Source organism: Heteronotia binoei, chromosome 3 (genome assembly GCF_032191835.1).
Source record: "Heteronotia binoei isolate CCM8104 ecotype False Entrance Well chromosome 3, APGP_CSIRO_Hbin_v1, whole genome shotgun sequence".
Classification (NCBI taxonomy): Eukaryota; Metazoa; Chordata; class Lepidosauria; order Squamata; family Gekkonidae; genus Heteronotia; species Heteronotia binoei.
In genome coordinates this window covers 118,261,958-118,287,956 of record NC_083225.1, presented here as the reverse complement: position 1 = coordinate 118,287,956, position 25,999 = coordinate 118,261,958, and the positions used below count along the sequence as shown (strand labels likewise).

Sequence of the window (25,999 nt, the reverse complement as noted above, 5' to 3'; positions counted from 1 at the left end):
CGTAATCAAAACTGAATATCACAACAAAACAAATCACTGGGCCAGCTGTTACCATGCAAGTATAATAATAAAACAATCCACATGGCCATCTGTTAGGATTTCCAACTTCCAGGTTTAGCTGAAGATCTCCTGGGATTACAAGTGATCTCCAGGTGGCAGAGAACAGTTCACCTGGAGAAAATGGGTGCTTTAACAGTAGACTATGGCATTATACCCCACTGAAGTCCCTCCCATTTCCAATCTGCACACTCCTCATTCTCAGCCCCACCCCACCCCCCAAAAAAACATTCCAAGTCGTTCCCAACCCAGAGCTGGCAACCCTACCAGCTGTCCGTCCATTTATATACCAAAAGGGAAAGAACACTAGGAGGTTACAAACCAAGAGAGAAATGTGGTCTTAAAGCAATAACAACAACACTATTTAGAAACTCTCAGACTTATTCACAAGATATACACTATATTCTCAAAGTAAATTTACTAAATGCTTAATAACATTCTAATGAAAGCATTACAAATAAAGCATTAAGGCATTGTATATATATACACATTTAACACCGTCACAACAGACACCTTAACAGGAAATATACCAATAAACGTCAGTCACGTGAAAGTCCCAAAGGACGCGCTACTCAAAAGTAGTGATGTTGACATGCAGCCTATTCCATTAGAAAAGAAATAAATATCCAAAAAATTAATTCAAAATGATTTTTGCGACGATAATTCAAATGTGGATTCAGATATGAAAGAGAAGTACAACGGATGAAAACTAATTCAAAATAATTTTTGTGAAGATAATTCAAACGTGGATTCAAACGTTAAAGAGAAGTACAATTGATAACACGTATCCTACGTAGAATTTACGTGTTTCGATCCAGCTTCCTCTGATCAATATACTTCAAAAAATCTGGAACCAATGCTCAGATGTAATATACAAGCAGTTATTCAATTTCTCCAGATGGCATTAGTGCAAATTTTTATTAATTGTACTTCTCTTTCACATCTGAATCCACGTTTGAATTATCTTCGCAAAAATTATTTTGAATTAATTTTCTGGATATTTATTTTGTTTCTACATGGAACAGTCTGTGTGTCAACATCACTACTTTTGAGTAGCACGTCCCTTGGGACTTTCACGTGACTGACGTTTAGTGGTATATTTCCTGTTAAGATGTCTGTCATGACAATGTTAAATGTGTATGTATATACAATGTCTTAATTCTTTATTTGTAATGCTTTCATTAGAATGTTATTAAGCATATAGTACATTTACTTTGAGAATATAGTGTATATCTTGTGAATAAGTCTGAGAGTTTCTAAATATTGTTGTTATTAAGCATTTAGTACATTTATTTTGAGAATATAGTGTACATCTTGTGAATAAGTCTGAGAGTTTCTAAATATTGTTGTTGTTATTGCTTTAAGAACATGTCTGTCCATTTATGGCAGACATAACTCATCAGGAAGTACAACTAGCAATCTCAAAACTAGCCACCAGCTTCAAAGTGATCATGAGAGTGCCAGGGTCAAAAATCAAAGGAATTGGAATATTTTGGCCCATGTTATCTCAAGATCCCACCCCATCCACACACTATTTGTAAAGGAAACTAAACTTATGTAGTGGTTAAAGTTGTGGCTCAGCCATGGAAGCTTGCTAGGCAGCCTTGGGCCCATCACACACACTCAGCCTAACCTACTTCACATGTAGGATAAAATGGAGTAGAGGAGAACAATGTAAGCTGCAATGGCGGGTGGGGAGAAATTAGAAGTCGGACTAGACAAATGGCAGATCATGAAGGAGAAGTAAAATATGGAAAAGAATAAGAGAGCCTTTAGGGAAAGTCAATGGAAGTTTTTTAAAAAATGCTATGAAATACTAAATGGGCTGCCTCTTTGCCAGATCTGGCAATGCAGGAGCTGGGTGGAACCAGGCCTCATCGGATTCAGCGGGAGCTCACAGGAGTGCAGTTCCTGAACCTTTCTGACAGCTTCACCTCCTCCTTCCCACCTTGTCCATTGAATAATAGGTGCACCTGCATCATAATCCCTGGATGAGCTCCACCACCTTTTCCCCCTACAAAACTACTTCTGGGTGGAACTAAAGGAAAAAGCAAGCCACACACCTTGTTAGGAGGCTATATCTTAGGTGGGACTGCAATTTGTCCTGGCTGGTGTTGCCTTGCACTGCTGCAAGTAAATAATAGGATCTGATCAGCAAACCATTTCCCTCGGCCTCCTAGTAACCTTCACAAAAACGTCCAGCCAGGAAACTCTGAGTGCTTTTTACTGTGCTCTGTCTTCCCTGTGTGCCCCAGTGGCTGCAGTAAGAACTGCATCAGAATTTGTATTAATGCAAAACTCATTTGCTAGGAGGGTCAGATCCGACAAAAATGTGACTTTGTTGGGCCAGGCTGTGTTTGCCATTAAATGTAATGCCAGTGCTGCAGGTACAAATTTTATCTGGAGGACAGCAGCTGGTCAGCAGCAATTTGGTGTGTCCTCTCTGCAAGGCCTCATGGGCTGTGGAGTTGCAGAAGAAAACCCACAGGGGCAGACTGGAGAGCCAGCTGTGCAGCACTGGGCAGACACTCTCATGCTGCCTGGGGTGGGGGCAAACCCCTTTCCCAGCCTGCTTCCATTGCCAATGCTGTGAGCTCAGGCTCCAGGATAAAAACATGAAGTGACTGGGCATTGCAAGCTCCCCCCTGCCCCTGGTCCACCATGGAAGGGGACTGGGAAGACATGTTTGGCGCTCATGTATAATTAATGCATCCTATGAATGCAGCATGATGCTGGCTTCAGGGGCTGTCCAGCTGACTTGAACCTCCCAAACTTTGTATCCTCTGTCCCCCCGCCCTTGTCTGTGGCCCAGGAAGTAGGCAACGTCAAACCAGCTCTGAGTTCCTAGCCCTTTGATAGTTTGTTTGTGAGGTGTTTGGGACTCCCCTGGCTTGATACCCATTGTGGTCTTGAAATTGTTATAATAATATTGTGATTAACTCTACTCTTGAAAAAGGTAGAGCTACCAAAACAAGTGATAGTGATTGGTTCCTGTTGAGAGGAGACATACCTTGACTGTGAAAGTGATTCATTAGTTTACATTCATATCCTTTCTGGCTCATTGACTAGTCTATGTTTTTGCTTGTCAGTGGGATTCTGTTTTATATCTTTGGAGTGTTATATTTACAATACTGTAATTACTCTATTTCTTGTAATATTTTGTAATTTTCTAGTATTTCTGGTAATTATTCAATATAACATATTGTTTAATTGTTTCTAGAGTTGTGACTTTATGCAAAAAAGAAAAAGTATTCCAGGTACCCCAAATACTATTTAAATATAAAGCAATCACAATCAGATTGGTATTAGGGAAGGTTGATGCCTGCTTTCTAGGTTAAACTAAACCAAAGAGGAAGTTTTAATCTCCTTTTTTCTAGCTCTTTGTTCACTGTTATAAAACGTTCTTTAAAACTTTATCATAGTGTGTTATTTTGACTCTTAGGGAAAAGAAAATCCAGCTGACTATAATTCCAGGTTTTACTTTCAGGTACCATTTTATCTCTAACACTAGATTCTAAATCCCCAGACATCAAAGTTAAATACTCCCAGACACCTTTCTGCAGTGAGCTGAAAGTTGTTTTGTGGAACAGAAAAACATAAGCAACTGGAGGGGTAGAATTACATAGATCCAAAGGGCTGCACATAATTTGCTGTATTCCATTATCATCTTTGCACATTATCTTGCCTCCTTCTGTAAGTCTCCATCTACATATTATGAAGTCCTCATGGGGAACAACACAAGAATTTCATATCACATGTCCAATGGAAGACTTTTGCTTCCTAGATACAAACTGGCTGTTTTCCGTTTGTAATCACAATACACAGAGAGAAGAAGCTTTAGCCTCCCTCCCTGGCCATTTTTTGGCCCTCAAACTGCTCCATGGGCCCCCTATTGTTGTGAAACTTACATGAAGTCCCATCTGGGATGTGACTTTTACAATGAAGCCTATAGCAGCAAGGATACAAAAACATCAGAGGGAAAGCTAAAGCCATTTCTCCCTGAATGCTGTGGTCACTAGCAGGAAAGAGCTGGTTTGCATCAGAGGCACAAAACTCCTATTGCCCCCTCCCCACAACAGAAACTGTGTGAGGCAGGTGGAGCTGAAGGAGCTCTTTCAAGAACTGCTCTTGAGAGAACAGCTCAGAGAGAACAGCTTTGAGAGAACTTGTGGCTGACCCAAGATCACAACAGCTGCTGCATGTGGAGGAGTGGAATCAAACCCAGTTCTCCCACATTAGAGTCTGCATTCTTATCCACTACACCAAACTGGCTGTATGACAGGGTGGCAAACTCTGGGATGGGAAATTCTTGGAGATTCGGAAATGGAGCCTGAAGAAGAGGGGTTGAAGAGGGGAGCAACCTCAATATGTTATAATGCCACAGAGTGCATCCTTCAAATAGGGTTGCTAACTTCCAGATGGTGGCTGGAGATCTCCTGTTATTACAACTGATCTCCAGGTGACAGATATCAGTTTACCTGAAGAAAATGACTGTTTAGGAAGGTGGATTCTATGGCAATACATTTCATTGAAGTTCCTGCCCTCCGCAAACCCTTCTCAGACTGCGCCCCCAAAATCTCCAGGTATTTTTCAACCTGGAGCTGGCAACTCTACCTCCAAAGCTACCATATTCTGTAGCCTGGTGATCAGTTGTAATTCTGGGAGATCTCCAGGCCTCACTTGAAAGTTGGCAACCCTGTTTGGGGAACAATCTAAGCAGGACTATTTAGTATGTCCCATTTCATATAGAGGGGCTTACTCCCAGGAAAGCATTTGATCTGGATTTTACAGAAGGATTAGGTGGAGGAAGAAAAATCACTTCTTAAATAATTTTTTTGTTTTATGGTACACTAGCAAGAATTCTCTTGTCGACTTCCTGTTTATCATTGGAAAACCCTGTCCCTGCTATGTATAATTTTCCTTTTTTTGTACATGCTTCAGCCTATCAAGACAAAGATACCATCTGCATGTAGTAACTTATATAAATACTCAGGTACCTACAAATGTCAGTAGGATAATGCTGCAGGGCAAAACAGAAGCATCTACAGCTCTGGCACAACTGCAGACGTTTCTGCTACCTGATGTTTTTGTTCTGGAGTAAGCAGCAGCTTCTATCATGAGAAGTGACTGTTACTTCAATAATGAAGGAACTCTCACCAATACTACCTGTGAAAAGGGCACTGTTTTTTTCAGTTATGTCTGATCAAGAGAGGAGGATTGGTTACTATCTCTTGTTAGCTCTTCCACAGTGTCCTTCAAAATTTCTCTATTAAAATCTCAACACCTTCTTCAGTCTTGGAGCCATAATTCTACATCCACCTAATAACTTCAAATATTACATATGCCTCAATAACATAATGCAATTTCTACTATAAATATGATTTATTTAGGATATTAGTGGGACAACTTCTGGGCTAAATGGATCTAGAAAAAACATTTTTGCTACTTCAAACAGGAGTCTTCTACCTAAAATTAACTAAGCCAGTTTGGTGTAGTGTTTAAGTGTACTAGTTTTGTTTAGTGGTTAAGTGTGCAGACTCTTATCTGGGAGAACCAGGTTTGATGTAGTGGTTAAGTGTGCCAGTTTGGTGCCAGTTTGGTGTAGTGGTTAAGTGTACGGACTCTTAGCTGGGAGAACCGGGTTTGATTCCCCAGTCATTCACTTGCAGCTGCTAGAATGGCCTTGGGTTAGCCATAGCTCTTGTAGGAGTTGTCCTTGAAAGGGCAGCTGCTGTGAGAGCCCTCTCAGCCCCACCCACCTCACAGAGTGTCTGTTAGGAGGGGAGAAGATATAGGAGATTGTAAGATGCTCTGAGTCTCTTAAGTCATTCAGTATAAATTCTTAAGCCATTCAATATAAATCTGCAGTCTTCTTCTTCTTCTTAAGTCATTCAGTGAAACTGTCAATAGTGCAGAGGACTACCACATTCAATGATGACATCTTACCAATAAGCAACAGCTCTGTATTATCTAGTTTCAGTTTATTCTCCCCCAGCCACTTGACCACCACTTTCAGACATTGACTCAATACAGAAATACTCAAATTTCAGGAGATATTGTATAGGGGGTTCCCCCACTTTTGGAGGCTTTGGCCCATTGCTGGCCAGCTGGCCAGTGGAGGAAACCCCACCCCCAAACAGTGATATCATTCTGCAGTGTCCCCAATGTGATCACTTTGGGTGATGTCATCACACTGGGTATGTCTCTGTGATGCTCTGGTTTTTGGGCAAACTCTATGGTTTTGAAGCCAAAACCCCCCCGGAGTTTTGACCCCAAACCAGAGTGGCACATCCAATGTTTTAATCAACTTGTTTTATTGATTTTTTTAATATATTTTCCTCTTGTACATAACCTAGAGCCCGGCATCAGCCAGGATGAGGCGATTCATAAATTTAATAAATAATAATAATAATAATAATATTGCCAATGTGATGACATTATTTCTGGGTATCATCATCACATTGCCCTGGAAGGCCCCCCAAATTCCCCCCACTGCAATGAAGAGGAGGCCTGGCAACCCTAGTGGTACACAACTGTGTGTAAGCAGCTTTTTGATTACAATCTCACCCCAATACTATGTGTTATGTTGTTCAGCAGTCTCACACATAGATATTGAACAACACAGAGAAGAGAACCAAATATTGCTGGACTTGTTCAGGCAACATTTCTGGTGGCACAGGGCTATAGTGCATCCAACTGTACCTCTCAAAGATTTGATTTAAAGACATTTGATCCACAAAGAATCTGGCAGTTTGACCCAGCTGATAACCAGGCTATCCTCCGAAGGGACTGAGACAACTCAGATTATGTTGAAGTGTACTGGGCATGATTCAGCAAATGCTTTGTCACTGTCATAGAGTTGCCAAATTCTCCGCCGCCTCTGGTGGGGGACTTTTTTTGTGCATGCAGAAGTGATGTCATCGTGCTGGCAATGCCGTGCTCCAGCCGCTCTAGGCATTTCCAGGAAAACTCTATGGTTTTCCCAGATGCTCTAGCAATTTGGGAGGGGAAGAACTCTACCATAGAGTTCTCCCTCCCAAATTGCTAGAGCGTCTGGGAAAACCATAGAGTTTTCCCAGAAACGCCTAGAGCGGCTGGCGTGCAGCATCACCAGCACAATGACGTCACTTCCAGGTGACATCATCGCACCAGTGATGTCAGGAGAGGTTCCCCCAGCCAGCCCAGTGTGCGCCAGCAGGTTGGGAACCTCCAGGGCGGGAAAACTCCCGCCCAGCATGGGGGCTTGGCAGGCCTATACTGTCACCACCATTGCACTAGGGATGCTGTGAACTTTGCCATGAACTTACCATAATCAAAAGTAGAAAATCTGGTGAGCTGTTGATTAGTTCAGCAACCTGCCCCATCTTCTTGCAAACTTGCTGCTAGCAAGCATCACTTGCAGCTGGAGAGCAACTGACTTACCCCTCCATTGCAAAGATACAAGTAAAATGTGGAATGCATTACAAAAACAAGGGAATGGGTCAAACACTGAATATAGAAGGGGCTTCAGTCCTCTTTCCTAGAAGTAAGCCTCATTAAATAAAACTGGATTTATTTCCAAGTGAGCCAGTTTAGGACTGCACTCTCAATCCCTAAATTCTCAAATGGCAGCCCCCTGCCTAGAATGATAGTCTCTGAGGTTGGTATGAATGCTTTTCCAGACCTTTCCTAAGAAGGTCTTATGCATTTGCCAGTTCAAATTTACTCCATGAGATTATCCCCAGGAAGAAGGACAATACTTTCCATATCCTTGCAGAGACCATATTTGACTCATTTCCATGTTTTTCCTGAAAACTGTTCTCAAGTAAGCATGTATAGATTTGCATTAGCAAAGTTTATTACTATTATGTGTAGAAAAGAAAAGTACACAAATGAGAGAGAAAGCTAACTGGGATGTTTTGGCTTTCTAGTGCATTTTCAGGCAGTCTACTTAGTGAAGGGCCCAGTTTCTGTCTGCTTGCAGAGACCATATTAAACCCATTCCCTTGCAACTGTAACTGCTATGGTGAGCTTCTTTGCAAAACAGCTAAATTATAAGCAATAAAACCATGCTAGCCAGGTAAAATTTGTTAATGAGAACAAAAAAGGAAGAATCTACTTTAAACAACATGCATGCCTGAAAACTGAGTGTACAAATCATTGCTGTGCAGCCACTGCCCACCCCCAAGCAGCTAACTCTGGTTAAGCTGGCCAGTCAGTTGATGAATCAGTGACATATTTGCAGATGGTGATTATGAGGCGATCAAACTCACAGGAGCTTGAGAATCCCTAAGGATTATTGCAGCCCCAAGAACAATGAACCTAGTTGTTCCAAAATCAACTTGAATGTCAATAGTTTGAACACTACAAGACCTCATATTTATTTATTTATTATTTCAATTTCTATACCACCCCTCCTCCACAGAGTAGTTCACAGAAATGACAGCAGTATAAAAATGGAGGTACTAAACATAATTAAAACTGTACAAAATACAGCTTATAAAAACAAGCAAGTTTCAACTGATAGTGGTGGTTCCAGCATTAAACCTCAAAAATATATTTAACCAGGGAAGGCATGACAGAAAAGCTAGCCTTATAGGTCCTGTGGGACCTAGGGATGTCCTTCAGGGCCCAGGTCTCACCTAAGGAGGCATTCCACCAGGATTGGGCTACAACTGAAAAAGCACTTGCCCCAGTAGGGTTGCGCCAGGTCCAACACAAGAAATATCTGGGGATATTGGGGGTGGAGCCAGGAGACTTTCCCATTCCAAATAAATAAATAAATAAAAATACAGCAGTGTAGTTTCCCAGAATACAGTCTTCATTTTCTCATCCCCCCTCCTTTATGTGCATTTTTTGTTCCCCAGCTATTGCACTTCCACTAAATTAAAGTGAACACACACATACACATACACAAAGCAGCCAAAATAAACAATTTGCATGCTGACATGTTTGTCATTTTAATCCTTTTAAAATAAAATATTACACAGACTCTGTATTCTTTGCAATTCCTTAAAAAGAGCTCACCTCCTGCCAGGTAATAACATTAATATATGCTATATTAAAGGGCCCATTCTGACTGATGAGGCCCACTGCAGTGCAGTTCCTTCTCCCACTATTTCGGTAACATCAGAAGACCCCTGCTCATGTGGGAAGATTCACCTGTGAACCACTGTGCTCATGCAAAAATTGCCTTCCCTAGAAATAAGGGCAATGCTGACATGAGAAAGAACTGCTTTGTGGGATACTCCCACACATCCTGAAGCTTCTAACATTGCCTGTATGTATGACTACCACATTCATACTACAGCATCCCTTGGCTTGCTCAGGTGCCACATTGTCATGTATTATGACTACAGAACAAAATCAATATTGTGCACTGTTTCCGTCTACTTGCTACTGTGTAGCTCTTTTAGTATCCCTTTGGAGACAGAGGATGCACCTTTCTTAACAGCAGTCAAAATTGTTTTACCAAGAAGACTTTGAGCATTCCAAATAGTTGCAATTTAACATGTCTACTTGATTTATTTGATTCTAAACATAAGAAAAGACCATGCATAACAACAACAACTTGTCAGCCAAGAGTAACCTGCGTACAACACTACTGGAAGACTCAATAACATTGAATTATACAGAGCCAGGAACTCCTGTGTTTATATATGATGTGATCCCCAGCCAATTAAAGCCCATTGAAAGGTTGTCTTGTCACTTGTGGAACTGGAATGTCTCTCTTGTGTGCATACTGTTCATTCATCATGTGTGTGTGTGAGTGAGGTCACTAGTGAGCTCCCTGAAAAGGGATTTACAACATTTGAAGCCTTTACAGTGCTCCAAAATACATTTTTGCTGCCAAATACTACAATGCAATCACGGGGAAAAAGACATTTTGTTCCTACACTTGAGATACACATAACCAACCCATTACAGCATACTTTGTTTTCCCTAGACCCATGGCAGTTGTCTCTGCTTATGGGAGGCAGCCTTCCCAAATTGTTTACCCCAAGCAATTTTACATGCTATCATAAACTTTGATCTTGATAGCAGATTGAAACTATTATATGTTATGTTCCTAGTGAAGGTCTCAAATGACTTATTGAATACAAACAGTGAGCAGGAATGCAAGTTTTGTATGCCATACATGGATGTCTGCTGTGCTTCTTATCTACCTACAAGCATCCAACAGTAGCCATGGAGGGCCTATGAATTTTTCAGCCACACCAGCAAATGGTCACTGATTTCTACAGTAAAGATCCTGCGATGCTACAACTGTGTAGATGGCTGCACAGGTAGGAAGTCCATCTGTTCAGCAATAAGGTGGAAGAAATCTCTTCCTTGCATCATCACTAGAAGCCTGAGCCCAGTTCAGTACTAAATAACCTGCAATGCACAAGCCACACTTCTCTTCCCTGTTGCTTGACAGTGAAAGGCAGCACACATTCCCACAAGGAGCTTAATAAAGCATAAAAGAGTGGGTAAACATCTGTCACAAGCAGGGAAGACATGAACACATGCCATAACTTCCTGTGAAAGGAAACAAAGAAAAAGTAAATATCCATAATCTGTTTGCTACTTTTTGCTCTAAACATTTCAGGCAAATTTCCTTGAAGGTAGCACATGTGGATGGTTTATAAAGTCTTCCAGCAATGTGCAGAAGAGGGAAGGCTGGAATGGGACTCCTGCTGACATGCTATGATGAATTATTAAAACTTCTTCTTAATGTTGATGTTACTCTTTAACCTCAGATCACAACACTGACAGCGGAGGAAAACGGAAAGAGCTACTAAAGCTGAGATCAACTTGAGAAGAACACGTGTCCTGGGGTGACTCTCATCAACAATATTAAGAAATGACAGGGGTCCAATGCTCTCCAGCATCACTGCAACCACTTTATCCATACTATTTATACTCCAACAGTTAACACTCATTTGGCTATTTGATGATCAACTCTTCACCCCCCCCCCATTTTAATAAAAGATACAAAACTTCAAGAAGCGAAACAAGTGAACTTTAATAAAAAGAATATTTAGGGGAAAGCATCCTCAGTTTATGGGCATGAAAATAAATAGACTGTACCCTTCAAAAGCCGTGTTTTTTCTTAGCAAAGCAAAAAACAAAACAAAAACACAATAAAGTTAATGTGATTTATCTTTATTAACACATCAACACTGATATAATCAGCCAGCCCATTAGGGGTGCTGGCGCTGCATTTCTGTGATCATCATAATTTCAAACGTGTCTGTCCAATACTTTTAAAAAATATATTAAAATGCTGCATTCAGAACAAGTTGAGTCATTCAGGATTTTTGTTTTGTTGCAAAATAGGTCAGTCTCACAAACCTATAGCACCTTTGAAGACAACAAAGCTGTAAGCATCTCCTCCTCATCCCCTCCCTCTCCTCTTCACTATTCTGAAATTGTCAGTCAATGTTCTCACCATCTCAAGCACATTAATTTCTAAATCATCTGTTATAAATGTGTATGGAAATCTTTCCCATATATTCCACAAGAACCCTCACATTTTTTTTGCTACTATTTAAATCAATGGCACCATATTCAAAACTACACAGGGAAAATGTACAGGAAACACAACATACTTTACATTCTGCCTTCCATCCAGAATTTTTTTTAAATTCAGAGAACAATTAAAACCTCAACCATTTCAAACAATCAGATTTATTACCCAGAGGTCAAATATGAATCCTGATTGCTCTCCAGGATTTCCAACAGACATTCCTTATAAAACTTTTATCACTTACCACCCTTCCAGTGTTTGCCTTTGGTCCTACTTAGCTTGCTGAGAGTTGGTCCAGATAACAGCAGCGTCAAAATAAAAAGAAGTTCAAGCATAGTAATTTCCCTCCGACACACTGAAGATACCATTTCCACAAGTTATTTTCCATAAATTTTTCTTACATCGTCTCCCTCACTTTCTCCCTCTCTCTGTTTGCTTAGGAGGGGTAATTAATCATTGAAAAATAAGCCCAAGGAGCAGTTTCGCCATTCTGAAGTAATATCTCAATGATGTAGCCCTGAGAAACGCCACATTTCTCACTGATCCAGCTTCTCCCACACACACAACATGCAGCCAGCACCGCTGCTACTACAGGAGCTATAAAGGAATTTCTTGCTCCTCACTTTGGCTTCAGTGGGAATATATTCCTCAGCTTTCACTGTGAGTGTGATTGAAAATGATAAAAACAGTAATGCCTGTGTCCAGCAGAAAAGAGGAAAGATGTCAGGATTGTGGAGAGTGGGGGAAAAAAAGAAGCGATGAGAAGCAGTTGTACTGACAGCTTTAAGCCTGACTGTCTGATCCTAATAGCCGTGCAACCAACCAAATTGCTCTTTTAAGAGTAATAAGGCTCCGGTGAAAGCTGGTGTCACTGCCACTTGGGTAGGTAACACGGGGCTTGAAAATCAGCAAGCAAAAAACCTGCTCAAGATATCAACTGCCACGGTCCCAGTTCAGAATGCTGAAGGCTGCACAGAATACCGTATGCACACAGTGTGTTTAATCTCTATTGTGTGCAGGAAATATCCTGCTTCAGACTGTATAAATGCTCAAGACTTAACTGCATGTTAGCAGTGCTTTGCCTCATTCACTGTGCACCTTGAGAAGATTTAATCTTTGTTACACTAATTATTCATAGATTTATTTGAAATATTTATGAGATGAGAGAAGTACAAGCATCTGGATTCTTTAAGAAAGTAAAGAATACACCACACACAACATTTCCCACTTGGACATAGGGAAAAAATCTGACTTGTTCCATAACCCACACAATTTTTAAGACTCTGCTGCTTGTTTGATGAGCTTTCATTGCTTGCCCTGCCCTGTGTTCTCATAAAAGTACACATGATCACAGTAAAAAGAAAATTACAAAAGACCCCCCCTGCCACTAATTGCCAAATAAATCTTCCAGACAATCAGTCTGTGAAGTTTGTCAGCACAAGTTCATACAGCTAACTTTTTGTCTGTTTATTGACAGCACTGTTCTGCTTTCCTCCATCTTATCTCCTCAAAACAACAACTCTGTGAGGTAGGTTAGGCTGAGGGTGAGTGACTGGCCCAAAGTCACCCAGTGAGCTTCAACAGCAGAGTGGGTATTTGAAGCAAGACCTCCCAGATTCTAGTTCAGTACTCTAACCACCCAATCACAGTGGCTTTCATGAAATAGTTCTTTCCCCCATATTCTGCATGATGAATTCAGTTCTAGCATTTAGCACTATTAATTAGCCTCATAAGCCTTATGGTTTCTCATCCTCTTTAAGAAGATGATGGCCACCAAAGGTACCCTTGTAAAGGCTACAAGGAACAATTCAAATTGTGCATTATGAAATTCCGAAGTCAAAGGTACACACAAAATTGCTGGTCAGTAATACAACTCCTGTGGTGCGGTCAAACGTCACATTAAAAGGGGGTGTGTAGCGCTTAAATTTGAACTGCTGAATATTGATTCGATGCAGGGCCAATCAGACGAGCATCCAAGAATGCGACTCATCCTGTTGTTGAGCGCTCAGGCATCCAATACTATTATGCTCTTTTGTTGGTGCATGCTTGATCAGATGGTGATTCCTGGGAGAGGGGGGCATCTACTGAACATGCGCCCAACTGTTTAGAGGTGGGAAATCAAATGCTTCAGAGGCCGGGGTAGGGGGAAGGGGGGAAGTTTCTGGAATTAACATTGCCAATTCAAACCAGGGGACTTCCAGGAACTAATTTCCTGGAAATTGGCAGTGACAATGATATCTGGAAATCCTCCACATTGAAAAAAAATATATTTTTTCCTGTTTTGAATAGTGGGATAACGTGCCCCCCCCCCACCTCCGATCCTGTGTTGATCGAAGAAGCAGAAGCGTCACCTCAGATTCCCAGATGATCTGGCCATGTGCATGTCTGCTGGAGCTTTTTTTTTTTTTTTAAAGTGGGAGAGGCAGTAAACATTCCAAGGGGCAGTATCGCTTGTGAGCTGTCCAAACAGGAAAAAAAAAAAAAAAAACGATCGTGTGCCGCTTCTGTGAAAAAAGGCCGGACTTTCTGTGCTATCAAATTTACGCGGCATTGATCCGCAGCAAGCCGGGATGACCTTGGATGATGCTCGATTGCCAGAAGTGGATGTCTGTATGAACATATTTAATCTGTCAGTGAAACGGAGCTGTGTCGCCACTAATGGTACGTCTGAACGCACCCCTGGATTCTTAGATATTATGGAACCCCTCTTCCTGAACAATCCATGTTTTTCTTCATATCTGGGTGCTTACCATCATTAATAAAAAGTTGTCTTGTTCTTCTTTCATTCTCTGAATTTCCCAGGCATTAGCATAACTCATTTCCAATGGAGTCCAATCAGATGAGTGTCACCCAGCCCACAAGAGGGGGCTCCTGGATTGCACAAGCCTTATCCACACCAGAGAGGGAAGCTTCTGGCCAGCACAGCTCCTGGCTGGTGTAAGCCAGGCATAGGGTGTGGAAGTGCAGTGGGTATGGCTATCTTGTTCTCTTTCCCTCTCATCTTTGTAGAGGCAGGGCCCCTGCTTTGCCAGGTACATATTGTTCAGGGGCCCATAGAATTGAAACCCTTGGTCAATTTTCTTGAAACTTATGGGGTTATTAGAGGACAGACCACACTAGCACCCTTGCAATTTTGGTGTCATTTGATTTAAAAGCATCCACTCTGATCTATCTGAAGTCCCCCAGATGGTGGTAGTTAAACTCTGGAGATGAGGAGGGGAGGTTTTTGTTTTTTAAAAAAGCCTTCTTCACTTTGTGACAGGCAGCAGGCAGTTGTCAACAAAGAAGGATGGCAAACACAGATTTTTTTTTTTGTTGCAGAAAGGTTAAAAAAAACAATATTGTCACTCACTGTGAAAGTACAAAATTAAAATTAATGCAGACAGAATTCCATCTGTTTCTGAAGCCTATTCAATGTGTTGGTTTTGTCCTTTAAACTCTACATTGCTTGAGATCAGGATATCCAAAGGCCATCTTCTCCCATATATTCCTGCCTGGAGATTAAGACTGCAGGGAGAGGCTCTCCTGAATGTCCCATCAACCAAAGAAACTCATCTGGTGGGCACATGAGAGAGGGGATTCCTCACAATTATGGAACAGCCTCCCCAGGGAGGTGCACCTGACTCCCTCACTTTTGACCTTCAGGAGGCAGCTGAAGACAGTTTTATTCAGGACCACATTTGACTAATTTAGTTTTAATTTATTGGCAGTCCTAATTAAGATTTTAAACTGTTGTCTTTTATTTGTTTTATGACAGTTGTTTTACTTACATTGTAAGTTGCCTTTAGTATCACAAGGTAGAATGGTAGCTAATAAATGAATGAATAAAACTTTTTTAAAAGTTAGTGTTAATTTGTTAGTGTTATTGTTAGTGGTCACTTGGTACTCTCCAGATAGTCTACCACTTGATCACCAATTCCCACCCTTAGGAATCAGTAATGAGAACTTAGTGTGCTTGCAACAAGAGGCAACTGTTTGCCCCCCAAGTCGGAAGAAAGAGACGGACACCAAGCATTGGTATAAATACTGGGCCACTTTATTAATCATTATAGCAAATGGCAAGGGCACCCAAACTGTGGCCTGATCAGGGCTAGGGGTCTCACAGACCACTCCCCTGCCATTCATGGGTGAGAGACCCAGCCCCCCAGCCAGAGCTGTGTGACACAGCTCCCGCCAGGCTGACCCAGCAGGGAGGCATGCCCCAGAGGGTCCAATCACCAGACGCACGTCCCAATGGAAGGCCCCCTAGAGTCGAACCTCCAGGACGGTCTGCATTCTCCCCACCCTGGGTCACCAAACCTCAAGGGTGATCATGCCAGACCCCTAATTCCCCAAAAGGGGGATGCTTCATGGTCCTCCCCTAGCCGCATAGTACCCTAAACCTCTAAAAACCTGCTACTACTAAAGCCAAGTCTCTACTTAGGGCTTAGCACCCACCGGGAGACCCAAGGCCACCCGCAACCCTTGCCGAATATCTCTCAAGAAAAGCATGTTACCCTTTTCTGAGAGATGTACCCCATCCCCTCTGTAAAGGTCAGGAAATTCCGTAGAAATGTTCGGATGGGGCACATACTGGCCCAACCCCCTTCCAATGCCTTCCTAATTTCCTTATTAGCTTTGTAGCATGCCCTCTCAATAGCTGCAGGGTCCCACGCACTGTGCCAAACAAGGCAGGGAAGCATGGCTGACCACATTATAATGGTCCTAGGCCATCGCTCCCTAACGCACTGAAAATCCTCCCGGGCCTGCCAGACCAAAGCCTTGCCCTTTATTAGCCTGAGATCATTACCTCCCAGGTGAACAATTAAAACCTGAGGAGGGCCCACACTACCCTGGAATAACAAAAGCAGCAGGCCCAGCCACTGAAGGCCCTGGCGCCTCTGCCACTCAATACAAACATATTGGCTGAGTCCCAGCTGAGAGCCAACCGAAGTTCTCTGCGCCTGATGAGCAGCCCAAAACACGTGGCTATGGTCACAGACGAGAACTTGGCTCCTCTGACCAGGAACAACAGCATCTAAAAAGAAAAAAAACACTAAAACAAGAATATAACCAATAACATTTCAACCAACAAGCAAATTTAGGGACTGAGCAAAGGTCGAACATAAGACTTGTAAGCCGATGAGTGCCAACGGCCCAAACGCTGAATGGAGGAGGAAGAATACCCCAGGGCAGCAGCTGTCGAGGCTGCCCCAATTCTAAAGGAATGGGTCCCAAGCAGCACCCCAGACAACCCCAGCTCACCTAAAGCCTGTGACGTCACAAAACTGATGCTTCATCAACGGGCTACCATTATTGTGACAGAACAAAAACCCCTCCTTGGGCCCCCAGACTGCCAGGTAAGCAGCCAACGCAGCAACTGGGCACAGCTCAAGCTCTGAACAGTTACCCAGCTCAAGCACGGTACCCTTTTGAAACTGATCCATCTTAGAGCGACAGACAGTTATCACCGCATGACCATCAGATAACCTCACATCCCACAGCAACAGAGCCTTACCAGAAACATCGTTTCTGGACTGTGCCACTAGCTCACTGACTCTAAGGGCCCCTCAAAAGGCTACTAAAGACACAGCATGAAACAAAGATGCTTCAAAAGAAGAAGCACACACCATGCCCCAAGCCCCCTTCAGTCCCGACAGAATCGACAGAGACATAGGTTTCCACGTATCTACCCTAGGTCCGGCCTCTCTGGACCACCCCTCCAGCATTTTTCGAAGATGAAAATCAGCTGTTTCTTCCTTATAACCCAGCGCCTTACTGGGAAAAGCCAATGCAGACAGGCGCCCCCTAATGGATCGCACGGCCAATCCCTTACCTCGAAGCGAAACACAGTAATGGAGCAACTGCTCCACCGGGAGGGGCCAAATATTGCGATACCCTACCTCAGCCCTAAAGTCTTCAAACTGCCACACAGCCCTTTCATAAGACTTCCTGGTGCTAGGCACAACGGCACAATGGCTAGGCCTATCACTCTGCAGGCCTCGGCTCTCCAATCAGCCATAGCTCCTGGGGCATTGGCACCATGCCTCTGTCGGCATCTGGGGCCAGATGACAAAACCTCTCCGTCTGTTTACAAGATAGAGCGTCAGCCACCCCGTTACTCACCCTAGAAACATGCTTGGCTAAAAACAGTATGTTAAGCCGCAGACAATGCAGAGTGAAGGCCCTCACCAACCTCATAACCCGCCAGGATTTGGATGAAAGGGAATTAATGACATGGACTACCGCCATATTATCACACCAAAAATGAACAGTGTGATTGGCCATATCCTTCCCCCACAGCCAAACTGCGACTAAAATGGGAAAGAACTCAAGAAACGTAAGATCTCGGTTCACTCCTTCTTGCTTCCAGGAGTCTGGCCAGCTATCCGCATACCAATGTCCATGAAAATAGACCCCAAAACCCAAAGACCCAGCAGCATAAGACATGACCTGAAGCTCAGCTTCAAGCCTCATGACCTCTCTCCAAAAAGAAACTCCATTAAAGGACTCCAAAAATTCCTGCCAAACCCTCAAATCTTTCCTCATGCTGCTGGTAACCCGCATTCTATGCTGAGGCAAGCGTAACCCTGCCATAGCATCGCAGAGCCTTCTAAGAAAAGCCCTCCCCGAGGCAACCACTTTGCAAGCAAAGTTGAGGTGCCCAACTAGCTGCTGCAACTTTAGCAAGGTAACCTTCTTTTTAAGAAGAAAGGAAAGAATCCTAGTCCTCAACTCGACTATTTTTTGAAAAGGTACCCTGGACAACTGTGCCACGGTGTCAATCTCGATCCCCAAAAAGGTCAACTTTTGGGCCGGACCCTCCATTTTTTCCAGAGCCAAAGGAACCCCAAGCTCTGTGGCCAGCTCTATAAAGCCAGACAGCAGCTGCCCACAATGCCCAGTCCCCTTGGGACCCACAAAAATGAAGTCATCCAAATAATGAATGATGTCCTGTAAACCCACTTTCTCCTGAACAGCCCATTCCAGGAATGTGCTGAAACACTCAAAAGTTGAACATGATACAGAGCAGCCCATTGGCAATGCTCTATCCATGTAAAATTGACCCTCAAAAGAAAATTCCAAGAGCTCAAAATCATCAGGATGCACTGGCAGAAGGCGAAATGCAGATTTAATATCGCATTTTGCCAACTTTGCATCCACCCCACAGCATCTCACCACGGCTACAGCCTGGTCGAAGCTGGTATACCCAACAGAGCATAAATGCTTGGGAGTCCCATCATTAACAGACTTCCCTCTGGGGAAGGAAATTCACCCGGCGCCTTTTTAGGTACAACACCCAATGGGGAAACCCTAAGGTTAGGCACTGGAGGATGGGGAAAAGGGCCCAAAATCCTGCCCTAAGCCAACTCCTTGGCAATCTTATCTCTAACAATCTGCTTTAAGCCCTTAACGGAACTAAGATTCCCAGACATAAATGGGACTCGAGGCCCATGAAAAGGGATCCTAAAACCAACCTTAAAACCCTCTAGGAAGTAAACACTGTTTGCCCTTCTCGGATACCTAGACAGCCAAAGCTCAAGAGGACCCGCCTTCATCGGACTGGGTCCCTTTTCCAGCCTGATAGGTTCCTCCCCCCCCCCCAGGTTTCTTGGAATTTTTGCGCCCCTGGGGCTTTGGGCAATTATTAAAGGAGTGGGACCCACCACACATGGGGCATTCGTGCTTGAACTGGCAAGCCTTCCTGCTACACACTCCCTGAGAACCGAATTCCCAACAGAGCAGGCGGGGTTGAACTGCCTGCCCTGCTGAATTGCGGGGAGAACCTGATGACACTGAGCAGGTTGTGGATGACCTATTCACCAAATGACTGCTATCAGAGTGGTCACCTAAATTTGGCTGCGCCTGAGACATGACATGCAGCCACAGCTGCTGATGAATATGGTCCCACTGAAGGGAAGGATACAAGGCCGCCCTCATTCGAAACTCCTCATCATACTGCAGCCAGGCAGGGCCACCAAAGGTTGTGTACCCCTTGTAGATAATGTCCTAGTATTGGATAAGGGCAGCTGCCCTCCAAGGCTGTGCCCGAGCAATCCCACCAGTGTCAATAAAAAACCCTGGAAGCCAATTAGCCCAGGTCCGATCCACTTTATGCTTCTTTAACTTTTCTTTTTCCTTTTCATCTAACTCCTCTTTATCCTTTTTTTCCATCTCCTGGAAAAGGAAGGAAAAAATGTCTACGTATTCTCCCTTTAAAATTTTTTCCCTAGTTGCAGGGAGCAGATGGTCTCCCGAAGGCAAGGCTACATCCCTGAAGGGCAATACAGTAAAAGGGACCATCCCATAAGGTGAAGGGGTGCCCCAATTACCCATAAAAGGGCCTGCCATACCTTGCTGCCCCGCACCCAGCCAAGCCCCACAAGGGTCACATTGTCCATTTGGCCAGGCCCAATTTGAGAACAAGCCTGACCCAGAAGGGGTGGCCAACCCAGAATTCATAGCAGGAATGCCCTGCCCAGCAGATGAGGCAGGACCCCAAGTTTCCCATGGCCAAGCCTGCCCAGTATAAGACTGCCAGCTTTCCCCAGCCTTACCTGCAAATCCAGCAGGAACCAGCAACGATCCAACTCCAGAAGATGGCCCAGGTCCCACATCTGGACCTCCAGGACCCAAGGCACTGCCAGGGACGAATGCACCAGATCTGCCCTCAAGGATAGACAATCTGGTTAATACATTTGCTTGGAGCCCCCTCTTTGAGGCCCTATTCCCCTCCACCCCCTCTGAAGAAGGAATACCCGTCGCCTGTTCCAAAGCCCGCAACCTTTGCAAAATATTGTCATTAATGGCCACATTGCCCTCTTCATCAGATGAGGTCAATGGGGAGTGGAGGCCTCTTGGCAGGAGTCTTAGGGGCCTAAGGCGCTGGCTTCTTCCCCTTAGACCTCCCAGACCCCTTTCCACCAGACATATTGGCAGGTACTTACTCAAAATGGCTTCCCACAAGAGCCACCTAAAATGGCTGCCCTCCTTTAACAAAGGAAGGGACTAAAATGGCCGCTCTCCCTTAACAAAGAAAGGGACCCAATATGGCCGACACCCCTCACGACAAGGAAAAATGATAGACCCATCTAAGGCACAAATCACCTTAGCTCCCCCTGGGAGTCTCAACCCCCCACAAAATTCTCCTCCTTGCAAAAGTGAGGGAGAGGGACTGCAAAAGAGAGGAAGAGGGAAGACCACCCCCAGCCCAAAACAGCCTCACAAAATTCTCTTCCTTGCAAAAAGGGGGGGAGAGGGAAGACCACCCCCAGCCCAAAACAGCCCCTCACAACCCACAGAGCTCCTGCAGCCCACAGATCAAGCCACCAGCCAGCCCCAGACGAGCCACTCCAGAAGCCCCCACACTCAAGGAAAAAGGTCCCTGCCACTTTAAGAAACCCGCAGGCTCCACCACTGCAGAAGAGGACCCAGCCGCCGACGCTGTAAATGGAGGCTTCCCCGCAATCGCAGTAAGCACCGCGACAATGCTCCTCTCCTGGACCCGATCACATCCAGGACTGAAAGGGAGCTGAGGTCTGGTCATTATGATGGCCAGGCCACGCCCCCTGAAATGTGCGCCCAAATGGGCTGCCACCTTCTCTTCCCTCCAGGGCGGCAAAAGCCTGTCCATGCAGCCTAGCAACGTTGCTGCAGACTGCAGGAGTCCAGTTCTGGGGCCAGTAAAACTGAACCACTTTGTTCAGCCTACTTGATACTTAGGGGGTCTTTAGATTAAAGAGAAGATTATGTTTTGTACAAATTTGTGGCTGATGTCTTTTCAAATGGCTTCCACACACCCAGGGCTGGTGTGTGAGAGTCAGTGAAGTAGGTGGCCACCTGGGGCACCACTTCACCACAGGGTCAGGTGTACCCTCCCCCACCCTGCTCACACCGACTCAAAGCTGGCTCAGTTGTCCCTTGCTGGGCGGCAGCAGGTATAGAGGAAGGTGATAAAACCCCCTTTTCCTCAGTACTTTAGGCTGGCAGTACATATGATCTAACATATGGTTTTTCTCTACTAAACAGGTGTCTCTTTCCAGGGTGCCCCCCCCCACATAAAGTTGCAGCTGACATGGCAATCCCATAGTGTTTCTGAAGCAAGAAACAGAGTTGGTTTGCCATTACCTGCCTCTGCATAGTGATCCTGGTATTCCTTGATGGTCTCTCATTCTTATACTAATCAAGGCTAACCATGTTTAGCTTCCAAGATCTGATGAGATTGAGCTAGCCTAGGCTATCCACATCAGGGGCCCTTAGAAATTATGAGGGTTAATTTATGTTATTTAAAAAAACACATGTAGAAATGGAAGCTTCTGAATTCCAGATTTTTTTTTTAAACCCCTTGGACTGTCATGATGAGCATACTCATTTAAAGGTAGGGTAGGATTCCATTCATGAGAGAAGCATCATGGAATAGCTTAATCTCTTCAGATCTCAGAAACTAAGCAAGGGCAGTTCTTGGATGGGAGACCATGGAATATTTTGCAGAGGAAGACAATGACAAACTACTTTTGCTTTTCACTTCCCTTGAAAGCCACTTGCTGGGGTCCCCATAAATCAATTCCAACTTGATGGCACTTGCAAATATACACAGTATTCTGCTGCAATCAAACTTACTTCCAACTCAAACCATGGTATAAACTTCAAAAGGAATATCACACATTTTGAAGAGGTTTTCCCCACAACTGTATTTTATAATTCAGTTGGGCAGCCATGTTGGTCTGAAGTAGTAGAACAAAGCAGGAGTCAAGCGGCACCTTTAAGACCAACAAAGCTTACATTCTGAATAAAACTTTGTTGGTCTTAAAGATGCACTTGACTCCTGCTTTGTAGTATTTTACAATTATACTCTACCTTTCTACTATCCAGTACAGACCCAGTTCAGTTTACTCCACGTCTCCTCACAACAATCATTTAGGGCAAGTTAAGCTGGCTGACACAATCCAGAGGGCTTCCATGGTGAAACAATCAAGAAGTGGGAACATTCAGGTTTTCGAATGTATCCACTTGCTGGTAGAGACTTGTCTAAATTACTTTGCACTATGCAAACTGATAGTTATATGTTTAGAATTTTACATTTTGACATACATGTCACCAACCACTGTGGGTGCTGGAATTTTAATGGGCAAACTTTCCACAGTTTGGATTGCAACTGGAATATCCATTCTAAATGCCACTGGTAAATACTAAGAATTCTAACATTTTAAATATGATGCTTTCTGAGTTGTATTAGTGTGATGGATAGATGCAGGTTGCTAAACTAACCTTTATGACACTTCCTTTTCCTCTCTGTATATTGTATGTCAACTACAATGCCTTCAACCATGGAGGATGAGGTAGTAACAGCTCTCTGTTTGCAATTATAGCTATGGGAAAATGTGAGTCAGTTTTAAAATCAGAACTGTTTCATCAACAAGAAATAGATAACCTTCTGCAGATGCGCTAACAATAGCTACAAGTTTCAGAAGTCTAGTGTGATGGATGTCAACTGTTCAAACATAAAATAAGTCAATCTGGGTTAGAAACAGAATTAGAAATAGTCTCCGTATTTTTTAACACACATGCACCCTTATTTTTCACTTTTCTATCCCTTTATAAAATTCCATCATAATGACCAGTTACTCTAAGACTTCAAGACCATGAGGAATAGCCTGGATCATCACATGGGCCTTAAGACCCATAATCAATAGCTGTAACTTGCTTTCTGTCTCTCCTAGAAAAGAGCTGCTGTCTTGGTGCTATCCAAGGCTGATGTTGAGCTATCTGTGGAATGTGTTGGCAAAACTTCTACTGTTTGTGTGTGTTTTAAGTAGAATATAATGGACTTGATTCAGGGTTCTTTTAGGAGAGTGAAAGGCACTTCTCATGATGAAGAAATTTTTATGGCTTTTCCACTCCATTGCTGTTTACAGTATTTTTTAAAAAAATCTACAATCCACAGAAGCAGCTGTTCCAATCTTCAGAGAACTTTAAAAGAGCAGGGGAAAAGGGATCAGCAGAAATCTACTGGCAATTCTTTGGATCAAACCAGTGGTCATTTATAAAAAGATAGGTGATGGAGCTCATGCGGGGATTGTTATGCAGCTGCCCATACTATTAAATGGACAAGGAGGTGGAACTCTCAGAAGGAGGTGGTACTCTCAGAAAGGTTCAGGAGCTGTGCTCCTGTGAGCTCCCACTGAATCTGAGGCCTGGATCGAGCCCTATGTATCTACTAGAGTAAAGAACTGAATGATTTCAGGAGAAAAAAATTCTGTACATGCATGAAAATATCAACTGCATTTGGAAAAATGCTGGAATTAAAATCTCAAGTTGGAGAGAGGAAGCTTTCAACCATTCAAGCATCTACAAGTAATTGTCAACCTTTATTCCACATATCCCTAACATATACTGCATGAAAGGGATAAACTCAACATGGAAGTGCCTATAATTGTTATGTGCCCAAATATTTTGGTAGGTAAATACCATAGCAGTAATCTATTGTCTTGCTTTCTGAGCGGCTGTTTTGAAATTTTAGTGACATGCAAAGTAGCTTCACACTACCGCTTAGCATCTTGTTTGTCTTCTGATCACAATGGTTTAGAGACAGACAACCACATGCATTTTACCTAATATGGCAACAGTGAATAAGAAACTAGAATGCAACAATCATTTTTGACAGGGTTGGCTGCATTATGATTTAAGGCTACTTGTGGCTATAACCTCAATTAAGATAAAGCATATGCTGTTTGAGTAATAGATAATGTAAGATGTCTTTTCCCACAAATAGATTTTGGCCCCAAACCAGAGTCCACTTATGAGTAAAGTAAAACCAGTGGGATTTCTAAACCCACAAACTATGTCTGAATATAAGCCTTGAATCCTGATTCTTAGAAGAGAACTGAGCTGAACTAATCAAGATTGAGATTTGAGGTTGATACTTCTCATTACCTAGTCATTGTCATTGCTGCAAAGTGGTGTCCTGAAGAAGCGGTTTGCAAAGGAGAAGCAATGAATAGGAGGAGGATGTTTTCTCTTTCCTTAACCACTGCTTATTCCTTTATTCCACCTTTCAATGCTGACCCACTGGCTCTGAAACACATCTGGAATACTAACTAAGAAAAAAGTTGCTGAAATCTGAAAAATGTAAACAGGCAGAAAACATTGTTCCAGACTGAGGTCTTGATCCTCAGGACACACTACCAGTACAAAATCCACTGGTTATTAATTAGTGACTTTTAGAGGTGAAAATAAAATACAGCCAAGATAACAAATCTTACATTTTAAAGGTTACAGACTGTCTAGGATTCCATGGTGCCCCCAACCTTCCCCATCCTGGTGATGTCAGAGGCATGCACAATGCCCTGTTCCTTGGACACAATAGCTTCTGACTCACCTCAGGGGGGGGGGGGGTTCCCATCCTTCCACTTATGCCAGCAGAGGCCATGCTGGTAGAGGGACAGCCTTTCCCCATATGGATGGAGAAGCAGGAGGAGGAAAGCTGGCCACAGGCAAGTGGATGGGGTGGGGACGACATGACACAGACTCAGGACTGAAGCAGAGACCCTGGATGCATTGCCTTTGTGATGGAGCCCCGTGCGCCAAGAGAAGGGAGAGTGCCAGAAAGAGAAGCAGAGGCGGAGTAGGAGGAGGTGAGGCTCCAGCATCGCCACACAGCTCAGCTGACAGTTTTGGCCAGCTGGCTGAGCAAGAAGCCCCATCTTGGAAGGGAGGGAAAGCCAGGCGAACCATTCACCCCACCCCACCAAGGGCATAAGGGGTGGAGCCAATAGGGTTGCTTCCCATTGGACAAGGATACCCTCAGTCTCTCACTCTTATTTGAAGGGACAGGGGTTTAGTTGATTCAGGGGCAAGCTCTGGCAAGCTGGGGAGGAAGAGTGCAAGGTTTTCTGAGAGGAACATGGATAGCCAGAGAGAGTTACAAGAGAAAGCTCATGGGCAGAAGGAAGGGGCCAAGGTTCTCCTCCCTTTTCCTACCACATCTGAGGCCTGACTGCAGAGCTTTAATTGGTTAAACATCAATCCCTCTAAGAACCTAACCCCCAAATTACAGACTCAGAGGTACCAGGGCCTGACAAAGACTAATTAAAGCCAAGCTTTGATGTTTAAGAAGACTTGCCTCTGAAATTGTACATGACTTTCTCCTACACTCTCTGCCCTTCTTCACCTTGATTGTCTCAACATGGACTTAAACTCTGCTACATTCAACTGCCCATTTCTCCTTGCTGCATCTTATACCTGGAACTCTTCTCCCAAAATAGCTATATGGTACCAAGTCATTTGTTTCCAATACATCCAAACTTACCACAAATCATCTGGCTTCACCTCAAGTCCCTACCCAGAGCTGAAACTGAGGCTCTCAAATGGTTTCCAGGGGGTAGATTTCCTGCCCCAAGAGGGCATTGCCTACCAGCACGCCAAAGCTGTTATTGGTAATGACATGATGTCACTTCTGGGAAATACTCACAA

At 43.7% G+C, this 25,999-nt stretch overlaps 1 protein-coding gene across 11 annotated transcripts in view; it reads right to left on the bottom strand.

Annotated features, from left to right (window-relative positions):
- The window catches only part of ROBO2 (roundabout guidance receptor 2), a 1,840,872-nt gene extending 1,828,412 nt beyond the window's left edge, over nt 1–12,460 (bottom strand). For 5 of the 11 annotated variants that reach the window (XM_060234412.1, XM_060234416.1, XM_060234420.1 and 2 more), the window contains exon 1: nt 11,793–12,458. In XM_060234412.1, coding sequence (XP_060090395.1) covers nt 11,793–11,916 — 124 coding nt within the window. In that variant the 5' untranslated portion in view covers nt 11,917–12,458. Of the gene's footprint in view, nt 1–11,792 lie in introns of all 11 variants that reach the window. The other 6 variants (XM_060234419.1, XM_060234423.1, XM_060234418.1 and 3 more) reach the window with 4 other exon arrangements.
- Between the last annotated feature and the right edge of the window lie 13,539 nt (nt 12,461–25,999).